The 26,891-nt window shown below is 37.3% G+C and overlaps 1 protein-coding gene across 1 annotated transcript in view; it reads right to left on the reverse strand.

The window, feature by feature from the left end:
• The window catches only part of LOC306877675 (ephrin-A4-like), a gene marked incomplete at both ends in the record, with an annotated part of 51,284 nt that extends 25,336 nt beyond the window's left edge, over positions 1-25,948 (reverse strand). The window contains one exon of the mRNA XM_079429577.1: positions 25,830-25,948. Coding sequence (XP_079285703.1) covers positions 25,830-25,948 — 119 coding nt within the window. The remainder of the gene's footprint in view (positions 1-25,829) is intronic.
• Between the last annotated feature and the right edge of the window lie 943 nt (positions 25,949-26,891).

Below are 26,891 nucleotides of genomic sequence, written 5' to 3' on the forward strand. Positions count from 1 at the left end.
GTGGCGCATCCCCAAACCCCATGTTAGCCCCAGCGCTAGCCCAACAGGCGCTAAGCTCTTCATGCGGCTCTGATGTGTTCAACCGTTTTAGACCGTGTGTGTTTGTTCATTCAGACATGATGTGTCTAACCTGACTATTAAGGCTGTTCAGACAAACAACTACTTGGGTTCCCACTTTGGCCATCTGCTACCCCCCTATTTGCCCCTTAACAATCTCATTCTTTCTGCGACCATTTCCTGTGCGCTACTCTATATGACGTTCTTGAAGTGGTCGTCTCAGCTTCCTTCAGGTCTCGTCCCCTCCCTCTTTTTCCTAAAAGCGTTGGGAAGCAGGATCCAAACCCTTTGTAAATGGATGTTATTCAACAGTGTAGAGGAGGAAACAAGGAAATGCGCGCACACACAAAAACAAACAGGACTCCTGACCTTAAGCTTCCTTTTTGGTGCCAGCATTTGCGTGGCTCTTTCTATCTCTCCAAAGGCACCAGGTGTGGGGCCACATGTGGTTAGGGGCTTAGTTTGTTTCCTGTGAGGTGCTGGCTTTCCGCACATGCTAAACAATATTGCGGGTTCATGCGAGGAATGCATTATTCACTTGTAGCGCATGAGAGTTTATGAGCTAGATAAGGCAGGTTCTTTCGCTCATGTTCCAGTTTAAAGAACAGCACCAACCCGTAGTTACCTTTGTGGGGACAGAACAAGGTTGTTCTGCAGGTGCAGCAATTCACGATATTGATTTTAACATTTTTCAGGACAAGGCTTTTGTGGCATGGAAAGCTGTAACTACACCCCAGAAAATTAATTTCTATCGTTATGCGGAGAAGAATTTGACAAAGACAAACGCTACTGACTGAGCTAAGCTGTATTCGTTTGTCTGTGGCATTTTATAAAAACTAACGCAGGGGAATTTCTTTTGGTCAGTGAAAAAGCGATGCAGGAAATGCCATTTTTCTGGTTCCTAATGAATGTGTTTATAAATGTCAAAAGACCAGTGCTCATTTAGAAGATTCAGATTAAAAAGTCTGATTTAAAAGAGCAATAAATAAATGTATTAGAATTTAAAATATTTTTTTTATATATTTTTACAAACATTCAAATATGAATAAATAATTACAAGGTGCTGGGAGGCCAAAGAAGTTTGAGAACAGAACAGAAAAAAACAACAAAACAAAAAAGATTAAACAAGGCATTTTTAAGGCCGTCAAAGTTACTGTATTAACTGGGCTGGAAACCAGTATGAATGATTTTGAGAACAATAATTATTTTATTCTGTGAAATCCCAAGAAAGAACTAAAACTAATCTGCATATAAATGTGTGAAAGCTAAATTTTTTTAATATTTTCTAGATAATTTGCTGTAGCACAATGACATTATAAATGGCAATCATTTTATTAATTTTGTATCACACAATATTTTCTTAGATGTATAAATCAGTCTTCTTGCATAAAATTATATTTTATATTTTAGGAAGGGAGTCCCTCAAAAGAGAATCTTCATACATTCACATTTCTAAGACCTTTAGGAGTCGTTTGTGTGCGTTTTGTTTTGTTTTGAATTTAGTTTCTTCAGTTTTGAACTGTTTACAAGCTTGAATCATGATTTCTGCGTGAAAACGTTTGCATACAGGCTTCACGCTTAAATACACACGTATGCGTGATTAGCAAACGAGACCCATTGTCCCTTAATTCAATTCATTAATTCGTTCATTAGGCTTGTTCATTCATCCATTCAAGCTAATAGATTACACACAGACGCTAAAGAGTGACCTACATGCTCCTGAAATCACCATGCAGCGGTGTAACGTGTGTGAAAAGCCGTTTCTGTGCTCAGAGAAGCTCATGCTCGCTTGGGGCGCAGAGGTTGGCTGCTCCTCAGCAAAGCTGCAGGAGATAGGTTTGAAAAGTCGTATAAAAAGGAATGTGCCGTGTATGCGTGTATGAATAAGGGGGGTGTTTAGCATTTAGCCAGGCACCGGAAGACTTTGTGTGCCCCGTTTTCAAATGCGTTTATCACTGGGCAACGGTGCGGCCCCGGGCTCTTGAGGCCGGAGCTCAAACAGAGAGCCGGGTCTATTTTCTGCCTGTTAGCACAGCGCCCCTTTCACCAAGAGTCAGCAGGACCCACAGCACTACAAAGAACAGGAGGGGATGACTTTAGCATGGTATGTGTGTGTGTGTGCACGCGGGTATGTGTGTGTGCATAAGTCAGGATCTGAAAGAGGAAGATTAGCAAATGGCCTTCTCCGCCTCGATGCGAACCTCGGTGCTGATTCTCTACTATTGAAGTGGACACTGGCTGCTTTTCTTGCTGAATACAGATAAAGCTAATACCTACATAAAATAATAGCTTTCAGTGAATAACCCCAAGCATTTTAAGGCTCTTTTATAGGCTTTTACACCCATTTAATACCATGAAAGAAACTTTTTTAGGCTGTGAAAGAAACCCCAAGAGCAAAAAAACAACAACTAATAAAACCCCAACGGAGCGCAAAAGAACCATAATTAGAGGGTGTAATTTTGGAAAGTGTGCAAAGGGATCATTCACCTACAAAATGATAATCCACAATCCTGTCATCATTTACTGGCCTCTCATGTCACTTCAAACCTGTATAACTTTCTTTCTTTCTTTCTTTGGAACACTACTTTGGAATATTTTGGAGAACTGTTTTTGTTCATTCGATCAAAGTCAGTGGGTTCTAAAACAAAATCACAGTGGATCACAGAACAAAGCTCTATTGGACCATATTAACTTTCATAGTAAGGACCAGAAAAAGAAAAAAGAAAACAAAAGCACTAAACATAACATTCTAAAGATGTTTGGAACAACATAAAGGTGAGTAAATAACAGATTTATGTATTTAGTTAGTTAGTGAACAATTCCCAGTTTATGGCCTGTTTTATATTTTTTTTTTTACCCCCAAAAATTCAATTTTTCTGGTTTCTATTTGTGTTATTAAATTTTAACCATAAAATATGTCTAATGAATTGAATTTACAACATTATTTAATAATTAAAATTTGAACATTTTTTTACATTTTGTTTCTGTACAACTTTTTATACAAATTTATCATTAAAAACGGTGGTAACCACATGCATGTCTGATAATTAATACATTTTAAAAGATTAATAAAATTCTTTAATCAAATTAAATAAATAAAAAACATTTTTTGGCAACTAAAATGCTGCACAACAGAAGCTTATGTTAAAATTAAAACATGGGTGAAAAATTGTGATATTCAGTGGCCCTCCTTAAAGATTGTTTTAATAACCTGTATAACTGATATTATTACTTTGAGAAGTACATTGTACTGTACAATAGTAACATGTTATGATTTCTTAAATTTAAACTGAACTATTTTAACAGTTTGTGTGTATCTGATGTCAAAAGTCATTCCTATAAAGACATGCAGACTTCATATAAGACAGCATCCTTTTTGTACTTTAAGTCATAGACATTAGTTCATTTCACAGTTTGGTTAAGTGTACAGCCCTACTTTTAATTTATTCATCCAAAGTGCCAAATGCCATGATACAGTATGTGTAATACAGTAAATTCTATTTTTATGACTTTATGATTCCGCGATTCCATCCCCATTGCCCTACATGTTGTATATTCATTATAATGGGCACATGAACATATGCGAATCTGTGCATGTGGGTGTCCAGGGGGTATGTAAGGCCAGAGGTGCAGTGGTCTGGGAGTCAGCCAATCTGGAGCCGAGAGCTACGCCAGGCCCTCTCCGCCCCACCCATTCCTCCATCGCCACTTCCAAACCTCAGACTAATGATGGTTCTGGCTGTTTTAAAAACCTTTTTGCCTTCGCTTTAAATACAACTTCCTCCTTTAGCTACCGTACAGCAGACTGAGCCTTTCCTCGGGGGGGAAAGAATGAAGAAAGGAAAGCACACACAATGGAAAGTGCGTTCAGAGACAGGTGTCTGCCTGTAGGATTGGAGTAGCGGCAGATGTAGGGGTCTGCGGTGCACAAGCCCCTCTCTGGTCTGCAGGCCCAGCTGTCGCTGGTAAGTGGGTTAGGGCGAGCAGCCACCGGAGTTACATGCTCCAGTGTTCAACCCCGCTCTGCGCTGAAAAGGGCGCCTGCTAAGCAAATAAGCAATAACGATAAATCTGAGCTGGCTTTGGGCATCCATCATTGCGAAAGTGGGTCACAGTTCTGATAGGCTAGGAACTCTTGCCTCTTTCGGTCTCTCTTTCCCACACATGTCCCTCCTCTATTGCTCTCTCCCTCCTTTTTTTTTTTTTTATTAAATCACTGAATGTTCTGACTCTTTTCTTTTCCTGGTCCATTTCCTCGCTAGCTGTCCACCTGTAAAGCAACGACTTTGTTTTTCCTGACTTTGATTTACATATAGTACATGTTTTATTTACAGTATATATACAGTAATGAATGCTATAAATTGATAAATTACAAAAATATTTATAAATGGTACCAAAAGATATCCATTTCAAATAAATGCATTTTTACTTTACATTCATCTACGAATCCTCAAAAAATGTATCATGGTTTACACAAAAATATTAAGCAGCACAACAGTTTTAAACACCGATAAGAAAGTTTTACCATCTCTTGCTCTCTCCCTCCTTTTTTAAATCGCTGCATGTTCTTTTTCTTTTCTTTTTTTCAAGCCTTTGTTCTCCATAGAACTATACAAAGACTTTTTTTCATATGCACATAAAATCATCCTAAAAGGACATTTCTATGCAGAACCCCATATTATGTTTGTGACACACATATTAGACTATCATGTTTTAATCAAATATTATGCATGTCTTTTTAATCATTATTGAATAGCTGAAGGATTCAGATGCGTGTTTGGTATGTATGAGTGTAAAAAAATCATGCTTTAATTGTTTCTTCCAATCAATTCTTTGTCAAATGCATCATAGTCTTGTTATAGAAATCATGTTCAAAAGTATACTTTGCAAGAGCCTGTACAGTTCGGACCTCTGACTGAACAGATAACATGTTGATTTATTAGTGGGGTGGAGAAACAAAGCAATACCCCGAGCAAGGACAGTATCTAATTGGTCAAGACGTCCAGATGGGACGGTCTGAAAGCAGAGTTTAAAAACTCAGGACACCATCAAACTCTCTCTTGGTCACCCTTCTTTTTCTTCTCTTCTGCTACCGCGTTTTGACGCTGCTCTTTGAGCGTGCTCTGGCCCACGTGCCAGCTGCTACCATAATGAGAAGAAAACCACCTAGTCTCGTTACATCCTTTTATTCTTAATGTAAGTTTGCTGCAAAGTCCAGCTCCGACTGCACCCGTTTCAAACTTCAACCAGACCAACTCCGCATCCTCAGCCAATGCCCAAGACCTCACTTCAAAGACTATTGAACTTCCAGCCAATCAGACACTTCGGGGAACCCCCTTTCTGCAATGACAACGACAAAAGGGATTCCCTTAGCAAAGCAAGCAAGTACCTCCAGGTTCTAACTGAATCGGTGCAGTTAATATAAATTTTAGCCTCATTGAGAAACTCAAAGCGAGGGTTAAATAAGTGATTGATGGTTGTTAAGGTCTATGCAATTGAACATATTGCTATAAACTTGGGATATCACATTTCCATTCTCTTAAACTCCTCCTTTCCTTACTTTCTCTCTTTCTGCAACGTGTGAATGTGTGAATGCTTGTGTTCATGTGTTAGATTAGTTTATGTCTTAGGTTTATATAAATTAAATCTTATTTATATTGAAAAGAGAAGCCTCTTGTGTTTTGTGCTCACAAGTTAATGTCTTAATCTGCCGAGTGTTTTCACTATATTTTGGATTTTAATATCGAGTGCAGAGTTTGTTATACAGTATGTTCAGTGAATCGCCGTAACAGTGAGTCTGTTCAAATTCCCTATAAAATCATAAATGATTCCCTGAGCTAAATTAAACTATTTCTTTAAATTACATATTAATATTACGTTTTTATTACGTTACAGTGGGCTTACATTAACATTAACATCTGTCTCTGGGTACTAATGTCTTTTCTGTCTGAGATGAATGTGAATGTCTCAGCAGTTGTTAGTGGGTTAGTTAAAACACCTTGTCCTACTAAAATTACATTAAACATTCAACGCTCACTCACTATTGAGGTGTAGTGTAAAGACTAAGTTTTGGCTACTTGTGGATCAGTTGAAATTATTGGACTTTGTGTTTTCTCTCTCTCTCCCTCTGTTTTTAAACAATTGATCTGTAATGCAGCTCATTAATTTCAAGGTATTCCATGTTCCTACAATGGTGTTACCCTTTTCCCCAAATGATTAAGATCCAAAGTTAACATTTAATACCTAAAAGTTTATACAGCATTTCAGAATTCATTTTGAGCAACAACAGTGCTACTTAATAAACAATAACAATGTGCAACATTAAATTATCGCTGCATGTTTCTATTGGAATAAACTACAGAGAAACTGGTAGGTTTTTAAACACACTAGGAGTTTCACACTGCTGGATGTTCAATGGACAATGTTTGGGAATGCTTGTTCACCTGATTTCACAGTGCAAACAAAACTAATGACAAAATGTCCCGTTGTTTGTTGCAGTCACAACTGGTTAGGACAAAAATCATGCAGGTCCAGAGGAAATGGAAGCTTATAAATTGCATTATAACATCACATCTCGTTAGGAAACAATGACAGAGGTAACACGCCTCCTCTTTTCTTTTGTCCTCTCAGACACACACACACACACACACACACACAGAGAGAGTCAGAAGACATGAGGCATTATCTTCCTGAAGTGGAGGAGGGGGTCCATTGGTCTCTCGTCTCATTCACGCATTCCCTTATTTATGGAATTTGTAGCTTTTTAATAAAGTTCAGTCTTCCCTCCCCCACTCTCTGCACTCACTTCCTTTCCTTGTCAACAATTTTCTGTCTCTCTCTCTCTCTCCTTCCTTCCTTCCTTCCCTCCCTCCCTCTCGCTCGTCTCCATTTCCCAGTGCCCGTCTCTCCTCCTCTGGCTCTTCCTCTCTCACACACTGTTTATTTAAGCACTTTCACGGTCACTGCATTGTAATCTCATGGGACAAAACTGCCCTTTCTCTTTTACACTCCCTCTCTCTCTTTCTCCTTCGCTGCTCATTCCCTCTCATCCCATTCTCTCCTGGTAACCTTCTCTATCTCTCCCTCAGCCCCTCCTCTCCATCTTTCTCTGTCAAAACGTTTCAAATTCAAATTCAGATTGGTTTTTCCTGAGCTGAAAGGGCATGAAAGAGTGCTGGTGCTTGGCAGCCTTGAGCTTTGTGGCGCGGTGGCCAGGCAGAGAGCCGGAGGAGAGCCAAGCACCTCTGAACATGCTTAGGTCACAAAGGCCCCAGCCGCACAAAGAGAAGAACTCGCTCCATACAAAAAGCAGCACCCACGGCCTGCATTAGGCACACATAGTACAAAAGACTCAAAAACGCCCCACACAAAACCCAAGAACCCAAACCACACAAGAAACTGAAAACAATAAAAAAAATTAAAAATGCAAAGCACTATCTTAAGTATGATTATGTATGATAAAAGAAGCAAAAGTCAAACAATAAATATTCAAATTTGTTCTAATTATAATAATAAAATTATTTGATAAATAAATATAACTCAAAATAAATACAAATAATAAATTCTAATAAAAATAATAATAATAATAATTTTTTTAATTTATGATGGTATAATTATAATGTGAATATAATTATTATATAATTATAATAATTATAATATGAAAATTAAAATTAAATTTACAATAATAAAATTTAAATATGAGTAAATTAAAGCAACAATAATTTAAACTAATAAAAATAAAGTACAAGATAAAAATACTAGTGCTGTCAAAAGATTAAATTGCGATTAATCGCATCCAAAATAAATGTTTGCACATACATACACACACACACACACCCACACATACATGAAATTGACTAAAATAAGATTATATTTAAATATCAATATAATAAATCAATATTAAAATAATATATTACATAAAAATGAAAATACAATTAAAAAAAGAAGGTAAACTACAAATAAAAGAGTAAACAAAACCAAAAATATAAATACTATACGATAAAACTAATTAAATGCACACTATAAATAAAATACAGAAAAGTAATTTTAATTTAAAAATAAATAATGAATACATAAATAAATAACATTATACATTTATAATAAATGCATAAAAAAGGTACACATAAAATAAAATAAAAAATAAAACTGTCTCTAACTCAATATCAGTCAGAAGCAGCTGGCTGAAGTGAAACACCAGGGCCACCATTAGCTGTCTGTAAACAGGAGGACGCACTTCAAGAACAAAACTCTTTTAAACGGCCCACACAACTCTGAACAACAGCCGAGCCGTGGGGGAGGCAGAGCCAGGGTGGGTTCAAGGAGGACACATGTTGTGTAGCCATGGCTTCTCCCATGCCCCATGCAGAGTGTGAATTATCCACTTAATTTAGGATTACAGACAAGCAGCTACCGCTAGAACAATGAGACAGCCATCTTTTCAGATAACATTACATTAGGAGGGGCATCTTCAACACAAGTACAGCTGTCTCCTCATATACTCAAAAAGTGGGAGATACGTTGATGCATGAGGATTGATGATCTCCACATAATAGTGTGCCCAGATGAATGTTTGTAAATATAAATGGTTGCAAAGCACCACAAGAATCAGCAGAATTATTCATCACAAGGTTTCTAACAATGATAAAGACGCAGCAGATGGTTACTTGAAGATTAGTAACTAAATGTATTAAAATGGACAAGAGAAAGTAGAACTACAGTGTAATTTTTCTTTTAAGTTGTAAATTAAAAACAATTAAATTAACAATTTAATTAAAAAAAATCTGTTTATTTCTTCAGGGTGAAAAAATAATAAATTGCAACCTTAGGAAGGCTAGTAGTAAAAGATATTGTCCTGTATAGTCCAAGACAGATGTCTATAAAATTAATTTCAGTGCATTTGATCCCACAGTCTGCGCAATGATGGCAAAGCTGCCCCCCATATGAGAAACGGTACAGGGAGCGCTGCAGGAAATCTGTTCAGTGTGTTCCAGACACTAACCGCCAGACCTGCTTGATGAATAGGACCCAGTCATCATCAGCACTGCTTGTTTTGATTGCGTTCTGCTTCCACACAGAGAGGACAAATCTGTTTAATGACCGGAGAATCGTGCACTGCTGGTTTGAAGAACTGAAACTGTTATCAAAACACGTCTATCAGAAGCACACACCCAGACCTGCACGTGCACACGAGCTGTATCCCATGCACACATGGCTTCAGCACAGCGAGCAAGACCATACCCATCATTCCATGCATTCCGCTCAAGACCCTCCTACAGGTATCTGCTAAACTCCAACAGCACAATCACAAACAGAGAAAGAACAGACGCCCACACACACCCCATCTACAATAACAAATTACAAGTCACCCACCCACAAAATATGTACATTTAAACAATAACATACATTCCAATGCACAAATGTTCATGCCTATGTGCTGTAAATTTGCATTCAAACCTAAAAGAGCCACATTTACAAGAATAAGAAATAACGATTCACTAAATAATCTATATACAGTATCTCACAGAAGTGAGTACACCCCTCACATTTTTGTAGATATTTTATCTTTTCATGCGACAACACTGAAGAAATTACACTTTGCTACAATGTAAAGTAATGAGTGTACAGCTTGTATAACAGTGTAAGTTTTCTGTCACCTCAAAATACCTCAACACAGCCATTAATGTCTAAACCGCTGGCCACAAAAGTGAGTACACCCCTAAGTGAAAATGTCCAAATTGGGCCCAAAGTGTCAATATTTTGTGTGGCCAGACTGGCCACCGTTATTTTCCAGCACTGCCTTAACCCTCTTGGGCATGGAGTTCACCAGAGTTTCACAGGTTGCCACTGGTGTCCTCTTCCACTCCTCCATGACGACATCACAGAGCTGGTGGATGTTAGAGACCTTGCGCTCCTCCACCTTCCGTTTGAGGATGCCCCACAGATGCTCAATAGGGTTTAGGTCTGGAGACATACTTGGCCAGTCCATCACCTTTACCCTCAGCTTCTTTAGCAAGGCAGTGGTCGTCTTGGAGGTGTGTTTGGGGTCGTTATCATGTTGGGATACTGCCCTGCGGCCCAGTCTCTGCTTCAGTATGTGACTGTACATGTTGGCATTCATGATTCCCTCATTGAACTGTAGCTCCCCAGTGCACTCATGCAGCCCCAGACCTTTGTTTCTTGTAGTTGGCCACCAGGTTTGTACATAACTCAGGAGGGATTTTGTCCCAATCCTCTTTGTAGATCCTCTCCAAGTCATTAAGGTTTTGAGGCTGACGTTTGGCAACTTCAACCTTCAGCTCCCTCCACAGATTTTCTATGGGATTAAGGTCTGGAGACTGGCTAGGCCACTCCAGGACCTTAATGTGCTTCTTCTTGAGCCACTCCTTTGTTGCCTTGGCCGTGTGTTTTGGGTCATTGTCATGCTGGAATACCCATCCACGACCCATTTTTAATGCCCTGGCCCTGACGGTACATGGCTCCGTCCATCGTCCCTTTGATGCGGTGCAGTTGTCCTGTCCCCTCAGCAGAAAAACACCCCCAAAGCCTAATGTTCCCACCTCCATATTTGACGGTGGGGATGGTGTTCTAGGGGTCATAGGCACGGCGAGTTGAGTTTTGGTCTCATCTGACCACAACACTTTCACCCAGGTCTCCTCTGAATTATTGGCAAACTTCAGACGGGCCTGTTCATGTGCTTTCTTGAGCAGGGGAACCTTGCAGGTGCTGCAGGATTTCAGTCCTTCACGGCGTAGTGTGTTACCAATTGCTTTCTTGGTGACTATGGTCCCAGCTGCCTTGACATCATTGACAAGATCCTCCCGTGTAGTTCTAAGCTGATTCCTCACCGTTCTCATGATCACTGAAACTCCACGAGGTGAGATCTTGCATGGAGTCCCAGACCGAGGGAGATTGACAGTTATATTGTGTTTATTCCATTTGCGAATAAATTGCACCAACTGTGTTCACCTTCTCACCAAGCTGCTTGGCGATCGTCTTGTAGCCCATTCCAGCCTTGTGTAGGTCTACAATCCTGTCCCTGACATCCTTGGACAGCTCTTTGGTCTTGGCCATGGTGGAGAGTTTGGAATCTGATTGACTGATTGCTTCTGTGGACAGGTTGTCTTTTATACAGGTAACAAACTGAGATTTGGAGCACTCCCTTTAAGAGTGTGTTCCTAATCTCAGCTCGTAACCTATATAAAAGACACCTGGGAGCCAGAAATCTTGCTGATTGATAGGGGATCAAATACTTATTTCACTCATTAAAATGTAAATCAATTTATAACTGTTTTTGAAATGCATTTTTCAGGATTTTTTTGTTGTTATTCTGTCTGTCACTGTTCAAATAAACCAACCATTTGTAGGATATCAGAGCGAATTGGACCAATTTAAGATTAAATCAGAATATTGAAACATGAGGGGCCAAATTCCACAAAGAGGCCCAACAGAACAGGATGTTCATAAATCAGAGAGCCACGAGACTGAAGCAAGCCTATCAAACCAACTCTTTCACGGAACAGCTTGCAACATTAAGACAAAAGAACACTTATTGATAATTCCAACTCAGGAAGGAGATTGTCAAATTTGGGTACCCAAGATTGATGGTCAAAGACACAGTACATCATGACCATCACATGAGGGAAATCCTTAGTAGAGACTTCGTTGGGTGGGTTCCTCCACCCAGGACAACAATCAGACTGAAATTCCTTATGAGACCTTTTAACCTCTTTGGTCTTCACAGAACACATTCTTACTTAACAGAATGGCACAGAAACTGCCTTTCTATGCATATGTAGATGCACCAAAATCATCTGAAAAGGTCTTATGAGCAACTAATCATTTCTATGTATAACTTCATATTATGTATGTAACCCACATATTAGACGATCGTGCTAATCACTTATTGTGTATGTCATCTTAACGGTTCATAGTCATGCTTGGTATGTATGAGTGTGAAAATTCTAGCTTGAAATGTTTATTCGAAGCAATTCTGTCAAATGTATCATATTCTGGTTATAGAAATCATGTCCAAAATTATACTCTGCAAGAGCGGAAAAATTCAGACCATGTGACTGATAAGATAACATGTTGATTTATGTATTGGGAGGAGAAAGATGGCAACACCCCAAGCTAAGAGAGTGTCTAATTGGTCGAGACAGCATTTTGGGATGTGTCCAACAGTCCAGTTTAAATACTCAGGACACCATCAAATTGGCCCCCTATTAGTCAATGCTTTTCTTGCCTTTTTCTCACCGCGTTTTGACACCGCTTTTTAGCGCTCTTTGTGTGTGCACTGGCTTACATGCCAGCTGCTACTTAACCATGATGAGAAGAAAAAACACCTGGGGCCTCATGTATAAAACTCTCCGTAGATTTCATCATAAAAGTGTACGTACGCACAAAAGCTAGATTTTGCGTATGCACAAAAGTTTTCAGATTAATAAAAGCATGCGTACGCCAGAACATGCGCAAAAATCCCTTTATAAATCCCAGTCAGGGGAAGATTGTGCGTGCGTGCGTGCATCTCCACCCAGAAATCACCATATATGGAGATTACAACGCCTAGTTTTACTATGCATATCCTCATCTACATATCATTTCCATGCATATTCCCATCTACGTGACTCCATGCATATTCCCATCCACGTGACACCATGTTTTACACCAAAGGTACAAGACATTAAGGAAATATGAGACAGGACTAAATGCCATTTGTGCATTTAGACTAAATGCCATTGTGTTAATTTATATTGCCAAAATCATCCAGAATGTTTTAGAATATATCAAAATATCAATAAAAACAAAACTGTTTAGATCTCAGATAAATAGCCTATTTTAGAATATGCTTGACCTCATTCTTTCCACTGACCAAATAGTTTTTCAATTGTTTTAAACAACTCAAATCAAATCAAATTTATGTAGTTTTGCAGAAAAGGTGAACATCTTTTAGCTATTTTTAGTGGAAACAGGTAAGCCATTTATTGCAGTGTAAATAAAATTCTCGCGCGTCACTGACAAAGTATTTTTTAAAAGGAAACAGGCAAATCTTAGAGTGGAATATTTAATATAAATGTGTATATCAAAATGAAAAGAGTTTAAAATAATTTTTTACTTCATTACTCCAGGAAAAATAGTGCATACGCACAGTCAAGAGAATCCGTACGGTGCGCACATATTTAGGCTAGTGTTGTCACGATACTGGAATTTATAACTTCGATACGATACCTTGAAAAATATCGATATTCGATACAATTTGATACCACAGAGAAAAAAAACTGCCACAATATTAAGGGGGTAATTTTTTTAATTTAAAGATAAATGTAACAAGTCGAGAACATGAGGTATATTTTACATGAACAAAAAAAATGTCTTGAGGTACTGCATTTGTTGATTTATTTATTAATCTTAGTTAAATGTTAATTGAAACTAACGTTTACTAATACATGTACTAATTAAAATCCAAAGTTCTATTTGTTCATATTCTCATTTGCTTCATAACCAAAATATTTCCAGATATAGGGCCCTATGAAATCCGTTTTATTTTTCCCCAAATTCCGTTTAATTTTTTTCTACATTCAATTTTTTCCATTTTAATTTTTCTGGACTCTTTTTTTTTTTTTTTTTTTAAATGGTCAAATTAAATGCTATTAATCTAAAAGCATGTCTAACTCATTAAAATCATGAAAATTATACAATTTAACATTTAATTTATTAAAAGTGTAACAAAAATGACACGTTTAGGGCCGTATGAAATGTTTTATTTTTTTCTCACCTTATGTTTTATTGTTACCAAATTCTGAGTTTTAGCATGTCTATTATTTGAATGCATACAAACTATTTTTATTTATTCTTACAGTAGCCTTATGAAATGTGTTTTCCCCCACAGAAATTCTGTGTTGTGTATTTAAATTTTACTGGATATCAGATGAAGGCATAAAACTATTTTAATTAATTTATATTTGAATTAATGAAAATTAAACAATTACATTTTTGGCAAATGAAGGGGATTTACTATTAAAATAAAAATATTTTGTGATCATTTCTTTTAAAAAAATTAACAGTAGTTAACAGAATAACAATTCATCCAAACGTTGACAAATTCCGTGACATTCTGCGTTAAACTGTAAATTCCGTTTTTATGACTGGATTCGGCGATTCCGTGCGCATTCTCTGCATCGCGGAGATCATAGATCCCTACAGATAGCGCTCCTGCTGTGTTCTTTAACAACCAGAGCAGTCATCTTTCTATTCACTTCACTTTTGCTATTTAACCAGAGCGAAGGAGACGAGTGCGGTCACGTGTGGTGCTTGTCCACGCGCCTTTGGAGAGAAGTGAAAGTGACAGCTCGGTCGATATCGATATTTTTGACAACACTAATTTAGACCAAGTTTATTTTTTTATAAATCCAGATATGTGCTTGGAAAACAGCTTTTATACATGAGGCCCCTGGTCTCGTTACATCCTTTTATTCTTTTACTTTAGTTACTTTTCTTTCCATTGAGAGTTTTGTGTTCCAAGTTAAGTTTGCCGCAAAGTCTAGCTCCGACTGCACCCGCTTCAAACTTCAACCAGCAACTGACTCCGAAACCATTCATCAGCCAACGCCCAAGACGTCACTTCAACGACTACTGAACTTCCAACCAATCAGCAACCTCGGGAAACCCCTTTCTGCAACAACTTCAACAAGGGAATCCCCTGAACATGCAACGCAAGTACGTCCAGATTCTAGCTGAGCTGGTGCATTTAATATAAATTTTAGCCTCATTGGAAAAACTCAATGAGAGGGTTAAATAAGTTATTGATGGTTGTTCAGGTCTATGCAACAGCACATATTGCTATAAACTTGGGATTTCACATTTTCATTCTCTTAAACTCATCCTTTCCTCACTTTCTCTCTTTCTGCAACTTATGTGAATGTGTGAGTGCGTGTGTTCATGTGATTATTTACATGTCTTAGATTTATCCAGTAAAGTCTTATTTATATTGAAAAGAGAAGTATCTTGTGCTTACAAGTTAATGTCTTAAACTGCCAATCTTGTTACCGTGCTATTAAATAGTGTTTTCACTATATTTTGGATTTTAACATCCAGTTCAGGGTTCATGTTCAGTGAATTGCTGGCCGACTCGGTGAGCAGCCGTAAAACAGTGATTCTGTCCAAATTCCCTATAAAATCATAAATGATTCCCTTTGAGCTAAATTGACCGGTTTCCCTTACACATTAAAATGATAGACTGATCATTTCTTTGTCAGTGAGCAAACGTACAAAATCAGCAGGGGAATCAAATATTTTTTTCCCCACTGTACGTACATACATACATACTGTGATTACATAATTACATTAAAATCGCAAAACAAAAAAAATTATGAAATTATATTCCAAATGAAATTTAATAAATACTAAAAAATTTAACTCAAAATAAAATAAAAATTGAATATAAAATAAATTGTAAAAAATACAATTAGATTAGAAAGAAAAAACCCCTAAAAACTAGAATTAAAAAGTATAAAATGAAACAAATTAAATGCATACATTAACATTTAAAGAAAATAGATTAAATCTATACATTGTTAAAAAAAAATAAAAAAATAATAAGTATGAATGTAAAAAGAATGTAAATGTTATATTTAATACCAAGCATACACACCTATCTATGCGTGTAAACTACAGGCCAATTATGTTTAATAATATAAAATAAAATGTTGATATCTAAAGTCATTATTTGTCTATTCAGTGCTTTGAGTGCTTTTATCAGCAAATTATAGAAGACATTGAAATTTCACTAACTTTAAATATCATGTCATTCATATCAAACTTTTTCGTTGATTGATTTTAATTAATATACTTGATCACTACAATAATGAACAAACAACGAACCAAACCCACTCACATATACAGTATACTTACTGAAAAAAGAAAAGAAAAATATGGGGGAGAAAAAAATTATTAGAAATGTACACACAAATCATGCAAACAAATAGACAAAACTCACAATATGGTCATTTTGTGATCCACACTATTCCCCAAATGTTCTCCCTTTAGGGTAAGCAAGCATGACGAGGGTGTTTCTCTCCACGACTGCACAGTGACAGTGATAGTGATACCTGCTGACATCTCTTCCCCTCTCCCTCTCCTCACCCCTTCTTCCCCAGAGGGGCTCCCCTACCGATTCAGGCGCTGAAAACTGTTGATTCTCTTCCTGCCATCCCTACATAATGTGCTTGCCTTCTTTCTGCTCATTCAGAATGGGCATAATGTCTTTTCCTTTTCAGCAGAGCGAGGGAAGGAAGTCATAAATGATGCAGGGAAGGGTGGACTATCAGGATGTTCTGGTGTGCCAGTGTGTGCACTAGAAAAATTAGAAATTATGAATTGCAGAATAAAATATGAGTCGACTTGAATTGTTTGCAACCCATTTTTCTTCTGTGATTTCTGACAACTTTAAAATTAGTGTGAGACTTTATTTTATTTTATTTAGTCATTTAGCAGACGCTTTTATCCAAAGCAACTTACAAATGAGGAACTTGAGAAACTAGCTAGTCACTTTTTTTTTTAGAAACGTCGGAAAGTTGTTACACATCCGTCTTTCAAACCACACTAATTCGAAATGTCGTTAATGACATCAAACGGTGGAGTGATAACTTCTGATATCAAATTGAGATTAGCTAACTAGGAAACAGACACCTAAATGATAGCTTGCTAAAATAACACCCAAAAAGCTATTTGGCTCTTGGCTAATATTATTCAATAACCCACAAGGCCTCACTGGAATCAGTAAGAAGGAAAGTCAGAGGAAGAATATGCTTTCAAGAAAAGAAAAACTATTTTCTTTGGAAGAGCATGCACTGATGAATCATTCACAAGGCCAAGAACACGGATGGATTAAGAAAACAGGGTCAATTTTGATTTCATGTTGACTTTAAAGGGGTGATGCTGGAATCAGATAAGCAAATGGCTACTTTTTCAAGTTGCAAGATAAAGCGTTGGAGAAAATCAACACTATTGATAAGAATTAAGAAGTGGTTTGACAGGAAGATAAGAGTCTGAACCACAAATCAACACACACGCATTATACACACACTGCTACCCTTCACTCAAACGGCATAGATACATAATTGGCTCTTCATAAACTATATGAATGCAAAGCCAAAAAACACTTAAATAAACATGACAGCTAGAGGGCCGCTAGGTTTGTTCATAAACAAAAGATTGAATCAATTACATTAGGACACTATTGTCCTATAACTGTATTTTACGGTCTACGCTCTGCTAGCACACAGATATATTCTGGCTAATTAAATAGTGATATGACTTGGTTTTTGGTAATGACCAAGTAAAAAGATAACTCTAAATGCTGGACTATTGGTTGGTTTATGATTAACCTTTTCACTAGGCTACTTCACAGAAATTGGCGAACTTGTAAATGATTATTGGACTATTCGTTTTCATAATAAAAATAACAAAAGCAATTATTTGTTCAGACAATAAATCTTTTTTTTTTTTGTTATATAAATGGAAATTACTCCACAGTAGAAAATATGCAATACATTTTGTTAAATCCATTCACTCGTATTTGAGCATGACAAACCTAATTTATAATGCACTTAATTTCACAAGAATGTAGAGTACGTATTATAGGAAAAAAAAAAAAAAAAAAAAAAAAAAAAAAGTAACAAATTTTATGAAATATTACTAAACTAATTTATTCCTGTAATGGTAATGCTTACATTTCAGCAGACAATACTCCAATATTCAGTGCCTTCTGTTAAATAATTAAATTTTGATTTGTTGCTCAAGGAACATTAAAAAAAAACAACAACAAAAAAACACTGATTCAGTGCTAAAAACATTGATCTTTTTTCAAGAACAACATTTATTTGAAACAGAAAATCACTGGTACAGTGTAAACTGTCACTTCATTTTAATGCATTCTTGTTGATTGAAAGTATTACGGGCTTTAAAACAATATTACTGACCTCAAACTTTTGAATTGTAGTGTATAATTTAAATATGCTTGTGCAGACACAACTAGAAAAACACAAGAAAATTGGAATGAGTAGCCTAGTCGATGGTCCTGGAACGGTAGGAGAGAAATGTGTCGGAATTTCTCAGACAACACAAGCTGGCACAGACCTATGTAGGGTCTAGCTTAAACGGTATATCAGGCCAGTTCTCTCCCTGTCGCTTAGATAAAACATGTCCATTAGCAGCAAAAGGAGGACACCACACAAGATCAAAGTCTCAAAGAGACAGAACATCCTATACATCCCACACAGGAAAGAGAGCTGTGTGTGTGTTTCCCTAGAGAAAGTAGCTTTTCCATTCAACAATTCTGCATGTGTAATATTGAAAGCCAAAACAATAAGATTTCCGGTCCACATTTGATGCCTCACAACAGGCGATGCTAGAAACGCAATATCTCCCAGCCAGGCTAATACAATTGCACAAACACAGTAAAACCCCCATATCCCGATGTAATTCGGTTTACCCGTTGAAGTGTTGGCGCAGGTACTGAGTTGGAGGTATTTTTAAGAGGGCACCCTGAGGTTAAGTCCAGTGAAAAAGAACAAAACACTGTTTTCAGTTATGAATCCTCAACCATGGCTATATCCACCCCTGCATTCCTCATTGAACACTAACCGGTGTGAACAACTCCCCAACAATAGGAGCAAAAAACCTGTCCTAGTGAAAATATGCATGCAGTCCAATTACCACATGCTGTGTCTTTATGCGTCAATAGCATTAGTGAGGTCAATCAACTGCTTACTCTGCACAATAAAATATATTTTATATTCAGGACTACAAAAGCACGGAGATTGCTTTTTCAGGGCTCCAGATGGCAAATAGACACAAATGCAACAAAAAATAAATGTGACAATTTAGGAACTTTATGACTCATATCATCTTGTGAGCTCCATTGATTTGTGAAATGACTCTTATGAACCAGTTGATGAATTAGTCAATATTTACAAATAGTAAGCAGTTTGAAACAGAGTCTCATACAGGTACATCTAAAAAATATAATGAAAAAGGTCAATATTTTTTGTCACTCATTTCTGAAAGTGAAACCCATATTATATAGATTCATTACACAGAGTGAAATATTTCAAGCCTTTATTTCTTGAAATTTTGATGATTATGGCTTACAGATAACGAAAACCCAAAATTCAGTGTCTGAGAAAATTAGAATATTACATAAGATCAATAAAAAAAAAAAAGGATATTTTAAACAAATGTCAGGCTTCTGAAAAGTATGTTCATTTCCATGCACTCAATACTTGCTTGGGCCTCCTTTTGCATGAATTACTGCATCAATGCCGCATGGCATGGAGGCAATCAGCCTGTGGCACTGCTCAGGTGTAATGGAAGCCCAGGTTGCTTTGATAGTGGCCTTCAGGTCATCTGCATTGTTGGGTCTGGTGTCTCTCATCTTCCTCTTGACAATACCCCATAGATTCTCTATGGAGTTCAGGTCAGGTGAGTTTGCTGGCCAATCAAGCACAGTAACACCATGGTCATTGAACCAGCTGCTGGTACCTTTGGCAGTGTGGGCAGGTGCCAAGTCCTGCTGGAAAATGAAATCAGCATCTCCATAAAGCTTGTCAGCAGAAGGAAGCATATGAAGTGCTCTAAAATTTCCTGGTAGATGGCTGCGTTGACTGTGGACTTCAGAAAACACAGTGGACCAACACCAGCAGATGACATGGCATCCCAAATCATCACTGACTGTGGAAACTTCACACTGGACTTCAAGCAACATGGATTCTGTGCCTCTCCACTCTTCCTCCAGACTCTGGGACCTTGATTTCCAAATGAAATGCTAAATTTACTTTTATCTGAAAAGAGGACTTTGGGCCACTGAGCAACAGTCCAGTTATTTTTCTCCACAGGCCAGGTAAGACGCTTCTGACGTTGTCTCTGGTTCAGAAGTGGCTTGGTAGCCCTTTTCCTGAAGACGTCTGAGCGTGGTGACTCTTGATGCACTGACTCCAGCTTCAGTTCACTCCTTGTGAAGCTCTCCCAAGTGTTTGAATCAGCTTTGCTTGACAGTATTCTCAAGCTTGCGGTCATCCCTGTTGCTTGTGCACCTTTTCCTACCCAAATTCTTCCAGTCAACTTTGCATTTAATATGCTTTGATACAGCACTCTGTAAACAGCCACACCTTTCAGTAATGACCCTCTGTGACTTACCCTCTTTGTGGAGGGCTTCAATGTTCGTCTTCTGGATCATTGCCAAGTCAGCAGTCTTCCCCATTATTGTGGTTTCAAAGAACAAGAGATACCTGGAATTTATACTGTGGGGATGGTCATTAATTGTAACTCAAATGTAAATATTCTAATATTTTGAGATACTGATTTTTGACTTTCATGAGCTGTAAGCTCTAATAATCAGAATTAAAACAAAAATAACTTTTAAAATGTTTTACTTTACATGTAATGAATCTAAAATGTGAAAGTTTCACTTTTTGAAATAAGTTACAAGAAAAAATTAACTTTCACGATATTCATTTTTTTTTTTAGATGTACCTGTAGTACCATCAGTTTACAACTGAACTGCAAAAAACGCATTATAAGGCAAATACAATAAGGACTAGAGTCACTTAACAGTGACTAGAAGCTATAGCAAGCAGCACTCAATAAGGTTAAGAGTTTCTGAACAACCATATCAAGCAGTTCTCTAATTTGGCAACTAAAAAGTACATTAGCTCCTTAATGTTTCATTTTTTGAAAGCCAATGGCTTTTTTGTCTTGGCACTGGTACACAATTTGCATGCAATTCGGCAAAAGACGCTGTGTGGCTCCAAAACTTCTCTAAAAAAATAACAACCTATTTCTTCGGACTCCAAGAAAATGAATTTACACATTGCACTTAAAAACTTAATCTTATCTTCCAAAAGACACATTCAGGCCACTGGCTGGCATACAGACTGGCAACATACTCGGCCTCTAATAACGCATACATGCACGTGTGCACAAACCAGGCATGCAAAGTATAGGGAACTGGTGAGTGATATTGATGTGGTCACGCTGAGAGAAGCGCTATTGGCCAATGTGGAGGTGTGAGATAATGGAGTGTACTTGCTGATAACATCTGTATGGTGGGTATTAGCCAAATATCCAGGCAAGGAGAAAATATGGAAACTCTTTCTTTGCCGTGTGCAGCGGGATGGCTGGGAAGCCGGCCCTGCGCAATCACACAGAGAAATCTGAAACTCATAATAATCACTAAATTATAATATTAAACGGGCAACAAAATATGACTTTCTCCAAGGTAGATTGAAAGGTTATCCCATACCAGGTCTGGCCAAATTCCACAGCTCAAGAGCGGTTTTATAAGATTATATCCGTTTCATGCTTAGTCCATAAACTTATATCGGCTGGGACTTCTTCAAAGAAGCCGATTGGACCTCAGCGAATCGGGAACAAGCCATAGGACAGAATCTGTCGGTAAAGTCCCATATATGAACCTCCAAAATCTCTTCATGCCCACTGGACCAGGTGGCCTTTACAGTACAGACTGATAGGAAACCACTGAGGAAAGAGGAACATCTCCTGAAAGATGCACAGTTACAAACTGAGCAATTTCAAAAGTAAGTTTTCAGTCGCATATGTAAGCCAAGGAAAATATTGCAATACAAAGAAAGGAAACTGTGCCATCAAAAAAACTGTTACATGGGAATTAAAAGCAGAGACTATATCTAGCTCTGCGAGGGTATGTTTCTCAGAACATATTTCAGTGTTACACAGCAGGAAAAAATGTGATAAGGACATAGTTGAGGTTGTCGAGTACAAAGTTGAGGAATATTTCCTGTTTTCGCAACATTTTGTTTTGATTTATGCAGCCTAACTATTTCTTAGGTCATCTACATTATCGGGAAATGCCTGTTTATGACAACATGCTGCAGATTCCTGAAGGTTACGGGCAGACTCTGGGCAGCACTGTTGAAAACAAACCTGAGGTAAATATAGTTCCATTCATATGGATAATTATACAATCCGCTATGATGCATTAAGCTATACAGTCAACCACATAATAACCAGTGAGCGAGCGAAAGCAGCAGGGAGTTCACTTTCTTACTTCCCTTTGAATGCGAGCCTGAGTTTGATTATTTCTGAGTAGGTTTGTTGATTACAGTTCACAGGTTCTCGTAGCTAATGATTTATAGAAGTAGTAGGGAGATTATCCGAAAATTGTGGAAGTCCTCGCCAAACACGAGACGTGCTTAGGGGTCCAATCACGGCAGCCCTGATTGAGCAAAATTACAGTTGATCTTCAAGCCTTAATTTAAATTTGCATGCGCATGGGTGCGTCCGCCCCCGTGCTGCCTGAGAGGTCCGATCCCGCCTCTCGCTGGTGAAACGACGAGAAAACATACTATGTTGTATTTGGGTTGTGTATGGGGGGTTGATGTGCTTGTATGCATGAATTAACACTCATGCGATCACACAATCCACCATTACACTCAAACACAAATTATTCAAAGTTCCTCGGGTATTAATTGATGGCTTATTTCAAAATGAGCAATTAAAAAAAATACTGTTTTTGGCATCCTGTTCGGAAACATGTAGCAGTGAGAGGTAAAAGGGAGGTGTTGAGAAAGAGGCACTTGGAATTTCAAGAGTATTAGAAATGTGTTCAAACTTGTTGAGTAAGTGACTCACACGAGAGATGAACACACAGATATAAAAAGCTGAATTTGGAAAATGTAGAGGTTTTATATCACTGATGTACTTAAAACCTTTGCCTTTCGAGCTTGTGCCTAGAAGGACCAGTTCAACCAAAAATTAAGCTTTTGTCACCACCCTCATGTCGTTCCAAACCTGTACAACTTTCTGTCCTGGAGATATTCTGGAGAATGCACCTTTCACTCTTTTCCATGCAATTAGAATTGGTGTAAAATTAAGGTTTCAAGCTTCAAAAGGGCAGCAAAAGCATTATAAAAGTGGTCCAGACTCTATATGTCAAATATTCTGAAGGAATACGATAGATCTGTATGGCAAACATTCATTAAATTATTTTGTGAAAATCTCATCAGCCTTAGTTCTTCTTGGCACAAGAATGTCCAATTCATGAATAAATAATTCAAAGCAGGATCTTTTCTATGAATGATCTGATCCAGTTAACAAACCCAGTCTAAATGATTTGTTTATTGTCCTTGAGCTCATCTCACTTATTCAGTCACAACAATTATGGTAATTATGGTAAAGAAAATCAATGAATCAGTGCTGTTTTAGTATCATATCATATATTTTCACACTATTATAATTGGAATTTGCTTTTATTTTTATATTTTTCATTAATTTAATTTAAGTTTTAGTAATGTGCTGTAATTTTTATTTGCCCTTTTTTATATTTCTATTAAGTTTGGTCATTTTTAGCACTGTTTTCAGAATATCTCTTTTTGTGTTCCACAGAAGGAAAGTCATAATGTTTGGAATGACATAAGTGTGTGAAGTTTCATTTTTATGTGAAAAAGGTCTGATTTTGTGTACGAGTTAAGTCAGAAATCTCCACTGTATGTTCACACTCAGCCGTTGCATCAGGTTTCAAACTTTCAGGTTAAGATCGTAAGAAAACATGAGGAAATAAAGGGGTGAGCTGAGAGAGCGTGACAGATAAGAGCGAAGCACGCGTTATAAGCTTTATCCACCTGGCAGGCCATCTAAAACATCAGCTGATAAACGAAAAGCAACAAGTTTCTCACAGCAGTTCACAGCTCAGTTACAACTGAAAGGCAGGAGTGGAGATTAAGGAGGGAATATATATATATATATATATATATATATATATATATATATAAAATAAACCACATCACTGCATAACAAGACAAAACACGACTACACTGAATGCAAGTGGAGATTTGTGTACGTGTTAGTATGCAAAACATCTGTGAGCCCACAAGCTAAGAGCAAATTAATCTCTCATCTCTATCATATAAATAATAAAACTGAAAGCCAAACAACAAATTTGTAAAACCTTAAAAAGCCATCTTTCTCTGATGAGAAATTAATGATTTATGACAAAACAACCAGTTTCAAGCATTTTAACGATTCGCGTGTTACTACATGAGGCCTGTTGCTGAAACAAGTCCATATGGCTTCCCATGTCCGAGACGTTCCGAAAGGGGCGGAGCACAGCGGGCTCTCCAGGCTGTCCTAAACTAAACAGCCAATCCAGACCGAGATAACACCTGGAGTGGCAGGTGAGCGTGCCATCAGTCTGACAAATGACACCAATTAAACCATCATAGAGCAAGACAGAGGACAGATCTGTGGCACTACAGGAAGAGAGCTGATATGCACACATCATTAACATTGATTTATTTAATTACTGCTACGTTCAGCACTAATTGATCGAACCTAGAGAAATTGTTCAGCAGACTGTAAGGAGCGGAAGGGCATTGGATTTTACAGCATATAGTTGATTCGCCTATTCAACAGATACAAAAGCTCTGACCCCTGATCCCAATTAATGAAATTGGAACACAGATACACAAGATAATAATTACTAACTGCTGCCGCTTCACACCGAAGCTGTTTGTTTATCTTTTGTTTTGATCCTCTTTGTTTGTTTTCCTCAGTCTCATCCTGCAAACATCCATATAATAGACATTCTTAGATTCTGGATCTAATTTGCAGCAAATGTTAAGTATTACTTATACTATTTTGTTAAGTATTATTTATATACTGTTATTATTTATATACTATTTTAGTATTTGTTCATATTTTGAATTGGCTTATTTTTATATTTTAATTATTTTTAGGTTTAGTAATTTTACGTGCTTTTGTAATTTTTTAAGTTTTTTTTCTATTTTTATTTTGCTTTTATATAATTTTTTGTTTTAGTAATTTCAAATAAACATTTTTTTTTTTTTTTTTTTAAAGATTTATTCCAATTAATGAAAACATTTTTTATTAGTTTTAGTTAATAGCAACACTGGAAATCACACACTGAATGTTTTCATCCATATTAATAAAACAAAATGTGTTAAGTATGCATAAAGTATGAATACAATCTGGATTTACTACATCTGATTTACAACATCAGCTGCACGCCTGTTTCCAGTCATTAATAAATATGACATTCCTCTCCAATGGCCTCATGGGATTAAAAAAAGCATCCATTTATTTCTGCGTAATTATTTCTAAATGCTGTGTAATCAAAACTACAAATTATTTGACATGCTGCTTCCCACATAATATATAGTGTAGGGAAGTAGCCATATATGCGTTATGCTGCAGCCTTTATCTTCTGTGACTTTGTAAAACACCTTCAGCACTGACTGAAAATCTATATAAATTAAACGCTGTTATTATTGGTTGCATGATCATGTGATTTCAAAATGGCAACGCCCATAAACCCCATGTAGAATAAAACAGCTGTTTTTCTTAATCTTCTTCTAATGTGAGTGCACTTATAAAAACAAGTATTTTTTCCCCCTTATGCATAAAACTTTAATTATCAGAAATGAATGAGTGTACCTTTAAGGACAGTTAGATCAAAGTTTGACTGGTGGAAACAGTGAGGCATGGGAGGACACGTTACCACACTTAAACCCTTTAATAGGTGCAGGTGTGTTTTAGGCTGCAGACATGAAGCAACACAAATCTGGGAGCGTTTTTGGGCTTAGTCACTTCACATTCACAGGGTTGAGCTCAAGAGCGCCGCGCGCTGAATTACGCACAGGGAACGCAACCGCGATCCTGCGTAATAAGATTAATTGGAAACAGTCAACACGATGAGTATGAATTAAAAGTAATCATGATCTTACCGTGTATTTGTAGAGTTCCAGTATACAACGTGTCTCTTTGCTGTCGTTGACATAACGTGTATAAACAGAGCCAGAACTCTCATCATAGCGCAAATTCCAGAGCACCTTGGCACATTCATGACTGAAGTCGACCAACTCTTGTGGGCGGCTGATATAAATTTAAGCTGAGACTCAGTTTTGAGTCTAAACCAGTTGCAGAATTTTCCCGGACTAGAGGAGAAACGCAAATCCCGAGTCTTTAGGAAATCTGAACGCATTTACTAAGGAACAGAGGCATGTTATGCGTACTAAATGCAACAAGAGGTTACATGCTTAAGTTTATAAAGATGCGAAACATCTGCTGACGTATGAGACAAGTACATAAAGAAACATTATTGCGATTCCTTGCGACATTTAGTATTTCCTTGTCAAGATTTGATAAGTATTCCACTTTACTCTGACATGAAAATAACTTGTTTTTCTTCAAATGTAAATCCAGTGTTGGTTTATGAGGTCCAAGTTGGACAACAACTCCAAAGTTCTCATTAAAGGAAAAGGAGACAGTTGTTTGTAGTCGCAGGACGCTCTCAATCACGGCGGCTGATAGTTGACAGTGATTAGGAGTGACTGGAGCGCGTTTCTGGGCAGAGCCGGGGGCACGGGGACGTGTCGTTAAAACTTTGAACCAATCAACGATAGAGGGGGTGGGGCCAACATTCCATAGTTTTTAAAGGTGTGCTGCTACACACTGCCCTGACAGCTCCACTTTCACTGAAGTCTTTCAAGTAAGTTTTTTTTTCTTCGTGAATTTTTGGCTCGTGCAGTCATTTTTGTTCAGATTTAACATTATGTTGCACTGTTGATGATACAGTAAAAAGTTAAAATGAGAGTGAATGGTGACTGAGATATGTCATTCATTTCCTATTGTATTCTATTTTGTAATTTTATTTTAATTTTTTTAAATGGGGTGAATACTACAGTAACCCCTGTAGATTTATGGATTATAACATTTATATTGTATATAAATAAATTATATTTGTTTTAAAGAAATTAAGTTTTATAATGTCCATAAAGTGAAGTGAA

This window comes from Barbus barbus (assembly GCF_936440315.1).
Source record: "Barbus barbus genome assembly, chromosome: 12".
Classification (NCBI taxonomy): domain Eukaryota; kingdom Metazoa; phylum Chordata; class Actinopteri; order Cypriniformes; family Cyprinidae; genus Barbus; species Barbus barbus.